The sequence below is a fragment of the Rhodnius prolixus genome, unplaced genomic scaffold, assembly GCF_049639745.1.
Source record: "Rhodnius prolixus isolate KJV_2025 unplaced genomic scaffold, Rpr scaffold_4, whole genome shotgun sequence".
Classification (NCBI taxonomy): domain Eukaryota; kingdom Metazoa; phylum Arthropoda; class Insecta; order Hemiptera; family Reduviidae; genus Rhodnius; species Rhodnius prolixus.
Genome location: NW_027411614.1, coordinates 254,140 through 266,194, shown reverse-complemented (window position 1 = coordinate 266,194; position 12,055 = coordinate 254,140). Strand labels below are relative to the sequence as shown.

Below are 12,055 nucleotides of genomic sequence, written 5' to 3'. Positions count from 1 at the left end.
TCACGTGCCACTATGAATAATAGAGTTCCACTCACCAGACTGTTACCAAAATTATAGTTTGATTAATGTAGTACTTATTCATTCGATAGCTTCAATAAATACAAAGACTAATGGGTGAGCTGTCACATGGCTTTATACAATTATTGCAGAGTTATAGAAAGATACCAACTTTTTTTTTATGGGATTAGTATGTCTTAGCAACAGTGCGGAGGCAAGAATTTGAAAATATGACGCGGATGTAAAATGCTTTTCTTGGGGAACCCAAAATAGGTATTAATAATTCATATTAATGAGTTTGCACAATGACCAAAACTGAAGAAACCTGACACACAGATATTGAAACTAAGAATTTTTAATCAATGAGTAAAAGTACCACACAAGAACACCAAAAAATTATTATTTTTCCATTTTTTTTGTTTTGTTTTCTTATCATTATTAAAATATTATCAAGTTGGAGTAGAAGAAGATTGAAAAAAAACAAAGTCAAACTTACTTGGAACTTCATTTTCCGTCGGACCGCCTTTGGTTGACGGTAATTTGTGATGATGTTTATGCCTTCTGTGACGTTTCTTCCCTGGAAGGTGTACTCCGACGTACATGGAATGGGCTCGGTGACCTAAAAAGAACATAAAATTAGAAAATGATTAAATTTTTAATTATATTTTGAAGGAAGAAATTGGAAGAATATTATTTATTTTTCTTCGTTTTTTTCCTTATTAGTAACAATCATCATTGTACATATAATCATTTATTCACTTACTCTTACTTATTATTTAGTAAATTTAAAACAAACTAAGCGGTTACACATTTATGTTGTTGGTAAAAAACACTAGTTCTTTTTCTTTCTTCAAAATAACGTTCGTCAAACCAAGTTTTACAGCCTAGTTCGCTTGTTTGGGCCTATTTATAGATTCCTTAGCCTACAGAACCTAAGTACCCTAAAAGGGCAACACAATGCCTCAATGTTATAGAACTTTTGCAGGATCTAGAATTTGAAATTCTGGTTTTTACGCAAAGCTAGTTCATGTTTTGCGTATTTGAATCTTGGACCAAAGGTGTCAAATTTATTATTCGAATACTTCACAAACTGTTTGTTTTCCGGAATTTTAACTCTTCTAGCGATTTTAAATAGATAAAAATTTACCTTAATTGAAGGATCCATTTTCGCAGAATTTAATTATCCATGTTCTTTACTTAAAGTCATAAAGAATATTTTCTAAAACTCATTGAGAAATAGAATTGGTAGACTCAGTCTCAGGGCAATTTGCATAATAATTTCGAAACGTACATTCACGAAGTTTTAGCATATTAATGAAGCTAAACAATGTTATTAAACACAAAGTACTGTAGCTAGGAACACAAATAAATTGGTGATGTTCTAAAACTTCATAACCTGGCGTGACAAAATGTAGTACCGAATTCTCCCAATAGGTAGCAGGAGCTCCCTAATCTGTTGAATTGGCTAGCCTAGTTTGGAAGTGAAGACTTCGGACTTCTGTATAATAAGAAGTACCAAAAAAAAAAGTATAGTCAGGCAGTCTAAGCTAAGTACAGTTTGTCAAATGATTACAAATGGTACTTCACGAAGTTTTAGCGTACTAAAATATGACTTAATATTTTTAAAAACATATGTCGGATTCTATTCCGCACAGCACTGGTTCCTCCTACAAAGGCTTACTGTGCCATTTCCTTTAAGTTCTCCTAGGTGTATAAATCCTCGGATTTTACAAGTTCCAGAAACTTTGCTTCCTGACTTTGTTGTTGTAATTTAAGGCGCCTTAACATTGTGGGCTCTCTGAGCTTTTTTTTTTTCCAGTATACTGCCAGCTTTCTGGCAGTTTCTCTCGGTCCATCGCCGGACAGTGAGCTATAAAGGAGCTCCTAGGTAGAGAAAAACCAAAGGTGTAGTAGTTGGATTCTCCGGTGTGGGATTTTAGTTTTACTAACCACTGAGATAATCTCTTCTCTCACAGACATTATTATGAAAGTGATCTACTCTGGCCTTGAAAGAGCCAATTATCATCTCTTACTGGTATCTCTTACTGTTGAATTTCAAAGATTTCGCACACAAAAAACCATAAAACATTTTTTGAAACGCCTTTTTCTTGTTCAAGCAATTTTCTTTACTCAAACTTTTGAATTTTCCGCTGTTTTATTGTTATTATTATTAATATATAGCTTACAAAACGTACAGATGAAGTGGAATTTTTGGAAAAACTAACGATTCTATCTCTAAATTCTATTATCACTCAAAAATAGATTTTCCCAAAAAAGACAAAAAAAAATATTGCCTATATAAATGTGATAGACCTGTGTGATTGAGTCCACAATCACATTTAATAACAAAATCTGAAGAATATTAAGGGAACCGCTTTCGACAAAAATTCTAAAAATTAACGGGGAAATAGTCATTCAGACAGATAAGTACTTTCAGTAGCGATTTGAACTTGCTTTCAGATAACCTGGTAATCGTTTTTGACTCTGAAATCTTTCACTTGCCACAAAATAGTAAATTAGACGAAGTTTTTACTTTAAAATTCATAAAAGAGAAAGAACTTATCTTTTTAATAACACAAAATTTTATCAAGGTGATAAATAATTAAAAAAATGAAAAGAAAATTAATTAAAACTGCACAAAGGAAGAAAATAAATGAAAGCATTTTTTTTATTGCTGGCATTTAAAATTATTATAAAAACGACAACCGGTTCCTTTTATTATTAACCATATAAATGGCACAGTGTTTTTTTTATTAAATGCGCACACAAAATTAAAAAAATGACGTTTACTTTGAACTGACTCACACGACTTTTTTAACTGCAATTTACTGGGTTGAATATGTGGGTAGTTCAATTTTCCTTGATCCGTTTCTCTTGCTTCTTTTTGGTTTTGAACCCTTCATTTATTTTGGGTATGAGTCATTGAATACAGTTCTCTCTCTCTCTCTCTCTCTCTCTCTATTTGCCCAAAATTTCAGCATGAAAGTGTGCTTTCATCAGTGGCTTTCTTGTATTATATTACCATTGACGTTTTGATTGGCTGCCTTTTCTGTGGAGTCAGGGGTCAGTAAGAGCCCAAAAACAGGATCATTACAGAAACTTCAACGCTGATGTCCGTTTTATTTAACACCATCGAACCCGTTTTTTGAATACAAAATTTTGGACAAACAGGAGTATCAGTTAACTGAGTAGATTTTCCTGTCACCGAAGATTTTTCCTCAAAAAAAAAAAAAACCGCCTCCTGAGATTTTCCGTAAACTTAGTGTAATTATTGCCCTTAAGTACCAAGCTCATTTTGAAAACTCTTACTGGAAATTTCATTTAAGGACACTTCTACGCAAAAGTGATGGTATGCGCTTTCCATATACAATGCTATTTCAAGTGTAATGTGTACCCTTTTTTTAAAAAATATGTAACCAAAATTCCAAATTTTGGTTACAATTGTCTGCTGACCAAAAATGGCCATTAGTAGTAAAGTAATGCCTATTTTTTTTCAGATGCTTTACGTCTAACTACCAAATTAGGTATCGTGGACAGCGGCGACTAGCAAACATACTTTACTGTAAATTTCTTTTATTAACCAATAAATAAAATCCCACCAGGGACCAGAGAATCGAACCCACTAAACCAACAATACATATCAGCCTTTACAGGTCTTGCTTCTAACCGCTCGGCTACAGTGGCGCCTCAAAAATTGCCATTATATAGTACCAATATCGTTATTTTTGTTGACTATTTTTTCGCGAATGGCTGTCACAGTTTAAAGGTACACGTAAAATATAAATCAAATACCTTTTAGTACATATTGTAAGTTTCAAGAAAAATTTAATGACGTCATCTTTGTTGGGGAAATCGTAAGAGTTTACACAGCATATTCTATTTTTCAATGACCTAAAAACTGGAAGGAAAACACCTGACTGTATCTAAGCTGAATAATTTTTTTTTTTTTCCAGAGCGAGGTCATGTTAAATCTTTAAATCTATATTTAAACAAATGTACTATAATTAGATACTATAATCAAACGATTGGGTACCAACACCTTAAAACGTATTCAGTTCATAATTAATTATTGCAAAATGAAAGTAGACTATGGGCTTGACTTCACCTTAGACTAAAAATAAACGTTATTAAGAATAATTAATTATAAGTTTTATTCGTAAGATAATTATTTGCTCCAAGGAGAAAATTTGAGTAGCAGTTTAATGAGAGAATATAATGTATTATCTGTCCGGAAGTATAAAACTATCTATGCGAACTTACCAAGACCTTCTGAGTGCTTTTGAAATTCTAATGAAAGTCCTTCTTAGAATATTCGATTCGTTAATAAGTTAACAAGTTGAGAGAAATTGAGAATGATGAAAAGGAAACGAGTTCAGTTTTAAACGGATGCCAGATGTGTGTCGGGGTAAAGCGAATGAATAAAAAACTACCAAGTCGCAATTAAAGTTGCAATTAAAATCAATTGCAAGAGACTAATTAAAAAAAACAATTTCTTCATTCCAGTATTTGACCTAATTAACCACAATATAACCAAAACGGTAAATTGGTAATCTCCATTCCTGAACAGTAATATGAATGAAGCGCGGCGGTCGGTGGATGTGGAGCACGTGCGGATATTTTTATGCCTTTGGGTCACACGTGTTGAAATGAGAATTTCATTCAAGAAAAGTTTTCCCTTTTTGTTTTTCTCATTCAAGGGAATATTAATTAGTGCACGTTTATTATTATTATATTTAAAAAAAAAAAAATTCTGGAACTGTTGTCTATGAGTATTTGTTAGTGTATGTAGCTAGTGTTCATTTGCTGTCTGTTTCGTCGAGTGAAGGGTTTCATGTAGATCCCCAAGGCAGCGAGCTTTCAACCGAGGCAGGAAAACAAAAGATTTGGTTCAAATAACGAGGAGGTTAAGTCAATCTTTTGAGTGTAAAAATAACGAGGGGTTAAGTCAATCTTCTGAATGTAAATATAACGAGGAGGTAAAGTCATTCTTCTGAGTGTAAAAATAACGAGGAGGTTAAGTCATTCTTCTGGGTGTAAAAATAACGAGGAGGTTAACTCACTCTTGTGAGTGTAAAAATAACAGGAGGTTAAGTCAATCTTCTGAGTGTAAAAATAACGTGCTGACCTTTACTTCCGCTTAACTTAATCCCAAATTATTTAAACTATTGGTCCAAAAGATTTGCGATGGTTCTGAATACTTTTTTGTGGGAAACAATTGGTTCAGAATCAGAGTGGAGTACAGCAGAGTTGTCTGCAGAGTTACAGAGTTTATCGGGTTGTTGGGAAGCCTGCTGTGTACTCTAAGTATAGAATAGGGCCTAAGATGCTCCCTTGAGGTACACCAGCCCTTCAGCCCTTCGGAAAGGAATCTCGAGAAGAAGATCCAACCATTTCTTGAAAGTAACTGGTTAGAAAGATAAGGACTGAAGCATATTTTCCAGCCCAGTGAACATTGAAAAATGAAAATCTACGCATAACAAACTTTTCTCTTGGAGTATAGTTACAGAAAAAAAATTCCTTAAATAAAATAAACATAACTGGAAAATGAGAGAAAAAAAAAAATCTGTGTTATTTATTGGATTTGAGCAAACAGAAGACTGTTGAAGCGGCGGGTGGAGGGTGTTCTGGACTGAGGAATAACAAGCATTCTCATCCCTTAAGGAAAAAAAGAATCCTATAACAATGGCAGTGGCAGAGAAATGATAAATCTCATCCCTTTCTATAATAATCCCGATAAAGAAGTATTTATTCAAGGTTTTTTTTTAAAGCTCTAACTTATTTATAGGATAGACATCGGTCAACAATGGGTAATAATACTTTGGTTACTCCTCGGGGACAGGTATTGTCCGCTTTTAGACACGCTATTGTGGAGCTTTTTTTATTCCACTGAATGATTGAACAAACGTTTTTACTTGCTCCTGATATACTTTTAGAGGTAGTATTGCAATCGAGTGGCTTTTACATTCCGAGTTTTTGATTTTCCAAACGGGAAATACAATATCTGTTTTAAGGTTACCTGTACATGGCCAGGAGTCTTCACAAATTGTCTGGATATCCCTGTAACTTCAACTTTGATATTCCACTTGGATGCTAACCATAATTATGTCGCAAAAATGACACTAAATTCCAGAAATTTTGTTGTTTTTTTTCCACCAGAAACTTATTATTGCATTCCTTAAACCAAATAACATCTTTGGGACTTACTGAGAGCATCACCCATTTTTTTTAAGTTGTTGTTGGCACACAACTTAATCGCACACTCTAATTAGACGGATAAAGTGAACCTAAAAAATAGAATTAAATTACGAAAAATAATTTGTACGTTATATCTTAAATCATTTGAAACTTACCAATATGTTTTAATAGAAGTATATGAACAGTAAATACAGCAAGTAGTTTGGATATTTGTATTGCACATTGTACACAATACTTACGTCACGAATTGATAAATATTGGAACTTACTCTGCGTAAAAATAAATTCAAGAGATAGATAACCTAGATTCTTTATTCTGCGTGATAAATTATTTACGATTGATTGGTTAAAAACACAGGTGTACCAATACTACTGAATGAATATTCTCGATTCATCCATAAAAGGAACCGCTTCTTGATTTAGTAATTCAATTGCATAAATTACAACGACATATTCAATAGAGTATTTGATATGATGAAATTAAAATCAATATGTTTAGTTATCTGTTCTAAAGAAACCATTGTCAAGAGATTTCAAAAATTTCACTGTCATGAATTCTGTCACTATTTTTTGGGGGGGGGGAACTTTGTTTACAATGAATCAGCTGTTTTAATTGTAATGGTGCAAATTTTCGATTATATTCATCGATAACACTCTGGAATAGAGAACGTGGAATTCTCAAACTCTGTGATAATGGTTTAACAAGGATGATGTCCAATTCTAGGGTTTTTAGTTGCGTCAGCTTTCAGTTTACTTCCACTTAATTAATTGACGTTTAGACACTTGACTGAATGCGTGTTCAAGGCTGGAAATGGATAATTTAAATTTTCTATTACTTTTTAATTGTTATTGAGTTTGTTCGCCTAGTTTTGGTGGGGTGATGAGTAGAGAGCGTTGATCTTATCGATTCTTCTTCTTTACAATAACTTTACAATGAATAAACTCAGAGCAAGACTTGTGCTGTGAACTGAATTCATTGTTGTAGCCTCCACCAAATCACCAAAGATAATTTCTTCTGCGATGCTTCTTTTGGTGTATGTGTCTCCAACTATCTTTGAATACCGGCAGGACCATAAAAGAAGAAGAGGCACCTAATTTTGGCTACTTAAAGACCTCCTCATTCCTCGAAACATCCAAACCAGAAGACCGTTCTGGACTAGAAGAAACTTCCTCCACACTGGAACATTCCAGCACCAATATCGAGATGAAGATACAAGAACCTAGGTGATTTCAGCCCTTTCTAATCACCCAAGCAGATTCAGTTTACTTAGTAGAAGATACGAGAGTCGTTTGAAAAGTCCGTGCAAAGTCAGAGAGATAGCACCACTGGCGCGTATTGAGGTTATGTTTAGTTAGTAGCATCTCTTGGAAGAACACACACCAAGTTTCAACCAGATCGGTCTATTTCTTTGTGTTTGGCATTCGTTTGAATCGAGGAAGTCGAGTGATTTTCAAAAAATGGACGAAAAAGAATTTCGTGTGTTGATTAAACACTACTTTATGAAAGGCAAAACGCCTCAGGAGACTAAAGAGAAGCTTGATAAACATTATGGTGACTCTGCACCTTCGATTAGAACAGTTTATAAGTGGTTTCAAAATTTTCGGAGTGGCCATATGGGCACAAGTGACGCTGAACGTTCTGGACGCCCTGTTGAGGTTACTACTCCAGAAATCATTGATAAAATCCATGATATGGTGATGGATGGCAGAAGAGTGAAGGTGCGTGAGATTGCTAGTGCTGTGGGCATCTCGAATGAACGGGTACATAATATTTTGCATCAACATTTGGACATGACAAAGCTATCCGCAAGATGGGTGCCGCGATTGCTCACGCTTGACCAAAAACGAAATCGTGTGAAGTGTTGCAAGGACGGTTTGCAGCTGTTCCAGAAGAATCCGCAGGACTTTAAGCGTCGTTTCGTCACTGTGGATGAAACATGGATACATCACTACACTTCTGAGACCAAAGAACAATCTAAACAATGGGTTACCAAGGGGGAATTTGCGCCAAAAAAGGCGAAGACCGTTCCTTCGGCCGGAAAGATTATGGCGACTGCCTTTTGGGATTCGGAAGGAATAATCCTCATCGACTATCTGGAAAAGGGTAAAACTATTACAGGTGCATATTATTCATCGTTATTGGACCTATAGTCGAGAGAACATCGCAAAAAAAAAGAAGAGAAAATTGAAATATATGATTGAGTAGACTTGCGCTTCGAAATATCTGTGATGTTCCGCTTTTGAGTTATGCTAACTGTGGACTGTGTGTTATTTCCGGTGAATAAAAAAAGCTACACGATTACACTACTTCCTCTTTGTTATTAGGAAGTAAAAAAAAAAAAGCAAAGCAACAGAAAATGAAGACAAAAGAAAAGCATTGATTACTAACGTAGACCAGTTTTCCTTTTAAAACACAAAGTAGCTTGCATCCATACTGAAACCTAAACTTGAATTGTCACATCTATCACGCCAATCTTGAACCAATCTTCTTTTGAAGACCATCTACCTAACCCTTTGAGGATGATCAAAAACCCGAATTCATTGCCACTCTCTCAAAAAGTAGAAACCTGTAGTTAGAACCTGAATATTATCATCTCACGATAGATGGTAACCCCAAAGTAACCTCAACTACCAAAAACCAGTGTTGCCTGTTCAGTTCTATAATAGGGTGTCATCAAAAGATTCTTTTCTTCATCCCTAGAAAAAAGAGATTGAATTCCTATGTTCTCAGAGGCAGCAGATGTCGTGGTTTCGTTAAAGCAGTGTTGTATCATTCAAACTAAACGGGGTTTTAGTTACCTTATTTTTAAATCAAACAAAACTAAAGTCAAGTTATATATAAGTACGGTAACCAAGCTTAAAGTTAGACTCAAAATCTTGGCTTCAGCTTATTCAATTTTTTTTTTTTTTGCAATTTGTCAATTGGAAGTTGTGAAAAGTGCAATAGAGATGGAAGGTGAGGTGAGGGAGCTAAATTGCTTGCATGAAAACTGCATTTGGATAAAAGTCAAAAAACTTTTGTTGCACAATCTAGAATTCTTTTAAAATTAATTTCGATTTTACAAATAGTGTACAAGTATCGTATTTGTAAAATCGATTTGGCACCAGACAAATTTGGCCGCTTTGCCAGTGATAATTCTCTTTTTTTACTGCCAAATATTCTCGTCAAATTGCTAATAGTTTTACGCAAATAAAAATTACTATTATATTTAAAAACTATATATTTTCTTGTTCAAATTTTTTAAAAATTTACGAACAGAACAGAGATGAGACAGACTATAATTAGACTTCTTTAATTTTAGTATTTAAATGACTGTAGGAAGGATATAGAAGATTGGTGCCCGTTCAGTTTAGTCTACGAATGCAATCAAGGTTGGGGACTGTAAACAATAATCTGCTGGCTCAGGTCGTTTACATCTAGAAATTCTCGGCGCCGTTTAAGCGTGCAAAATATGAGTAAGCAAGGCTAAATTAAGCAGTTTTTATTTTAAAAAGAGGAAAAAAAGTATTTTTTCTTTGTTCTTTTCTTGATGTACTACTTTGTTTTTAATTTCGGAAGCAACGGTTCTTGATTCCAGCGACGGGAAGTAGGTATTATTTTCTCTTATGTAGCGCTGATTCTATTCGCCATAGCTCGCTTGTTTTTTTTGTACCCCCTGACCCGGTTTTGGACTTTAATAAATCGTCAAAGGTTTTTTCATCAGCTTGGTTCAGAGAGATTGACGTTAATAGCGTTTCCGTCTTTGAACTTGTTGACTTGCTGAGGTTCTACACCAAATTGATTACTCTACTTCTGATACTTACTTACTATACGGAAACTACGATCCTGTAAGAACCTTGGCCTCCTTCAGCACCGCATTCCGCTCGTCCATGTCCAAAGCACGGATACCCCATTTTCTGACTCCATGCCTTCTATATCTGTTTCTATTCTATATCGTTCACCCATCTCAAGCGAGGACGTACTCTTTTTATTCTTCCACCTGGAGTTCCATAGTTTTTTTTTGTTTGTTATGGAATTCTTGTTTCTAGCATCCCTAAGGCTGGAAACATAGTGGAGCGGCGAGCAAAGCGGCGAAAACAAACACAAGTTTAACATATGGTACCGCGCATAGTGGAGAGCAAAGCGAAGATAGAGCAACTCTATCTATAGAGAGTGTTTGTTTTCGTCGCTTTGCTCGCCGCTCCACTATGTTTCTGGCCGCTTTAATGAAACAGACCAGATCTGGTTCGCCAAATGAGTCCCGAAGCACATTGTTTGTTCTGATTTTCCAAATATTATCCACTTTTACTGGACCAAACATCGTTCTTAAGATCTTTCTTCCCCAAATATTTAGAAGGCACTTATTATCCATGGTCATTACCCAGGCCTTCACAGCCACAGGTTACTACAGGTCGGAAAATGGTTTTGTAAACTAAATGTACTTCTGTTGATGGATAAAAGTAGCTGCAATCGGCCAAAAGGGATGCGCAATCAACTTATGCGCACTACGATGGCTAAAATCAACGATATTACTATGGGCCTAATCACAAATTCAATATCCTCGTTTCAGTTTCTTCATTTATTTATGTTGTCTTGAGAAGGTAGCAAGGATTAGGTTATAGAAATTATACGAGTCTTAGACGCTTGCTAATTACTAATATTGAGCCAAAGTCGGAGATCATTTTTGGAGATCTTAGGGCCGGCTCTTTCTCCTGAGGTTCTGAATGATAAGAATCTGTATCTTGTAAATACGAGTAGGTGAGCTTTTACTAGAATTGTAGAAGGTTGTTACAGTTAGCCTCTTTCCTAGGCTGGATTAGGCTAGAGCCACCTGTGCGGACTCTAGGACTTTAAAGCAGCAGTAGTGTTCAGTCGAACTCATATTTTCGCGGCGCCCCCATCCTTTTAAATTTCGCGCCATGCTTTTCCCGCGTTTTGGTCCCCGCCAAACTTCTGTAGCCTCGCATCTTGTAACCTTCATAGTGTTTTCACTTCTCTTCTTTCAGGCTACAGTGCATCTCGTCACCGGCAAGAAGAAGGAGCAACAACCGCCTTCCTGTATCCTTTACATCACACTTCTCTTTAGCATCAGCTTTTCTCCATTTACAACTGCAGGGTTATCTCGGTGTCTTTTGTTTGCCCTCTTTATGGCCCTGGCCCTTCAGGCCTTGACCCCACTTGGTGTCCAACCTTGTCGAGGTGGTGGGGCTTACGCACTAAGGGCACTAGAGATTAACCCTCTCTAAAACTATCGCGTTTTCCGCTTCTGGGTGTAGGCGTCTTCGCGCGCCTACAAGTAGATTATGCTTTTCAAACACACTAAATTTTCTTAGTTAGAAGAAAAAAAAATCTAGAAAATTTTGGCCATTTAATCCATTTTCCAAAATCGATAAAATATTTCAATATTTTTCTTAGAAAGCAAAGTACGGCTTACGTAATTATTATTAAAAAGAATTCTAAAAACGAAGGTCCAGATGTTAGCTTGGTTTGATTAAAACTAATTTACGACTTTAATTGGATTAGAAAAAAAATACTATAATGTTTGGTATAATTCGGTAAGTATTGATAACGTTAACGACCATCGGCATTCAAAGCATTTCAGTCTGGAGACCGAATGCTGGCGAGGGAGATGTATTGTTATCCCGGAGATCACATTACGTTGAATAACTGCTCACACTCTTGTGTCCGCACACAAACCCAGACACACACTGCATTGTTGAAATTCCCCCAAGTTATGTTACCCACTATTCACTAGTACATGTGCCAAATATTTAGCTAGACAATCTGGCTACCACACTAGTCCACAAAAATAGTGCTAATATTCACGCAATCTATTTTCAAGGTATTTGTAGAGAATGTAATAAATAAATCTACGCTTATGTAT

The 12,055-nt window shown here is 35.5% G+C and overlaps 1 protein-coding gene across 9 annotated transcripts in view; it reads right to left on the bottom strand.

Moving 5' to 3' along the window:
• The window catches only part of Ndae1 (Na[+]-driven anion exchanger 1), a 204,693-nt gene that overhangs the window by 66,838 nt on the left and 125,800 nt on the right, over window positions 1-12,055 (bottom strand). For all 9 annotated transcript variants that reach the window (XM_074130750.1, XM_074130752.1, XM_074130755.1 and 6 more), the window contains exon 3: window positions 494-616. In XM_074130750.1, coding sequence (XP_073986851.1) covers window positions 494-616 — 123 coding nt within the window. The remainder of the gene's footprint in view (window positions 1-493; window positions 617-12,055) is intronic.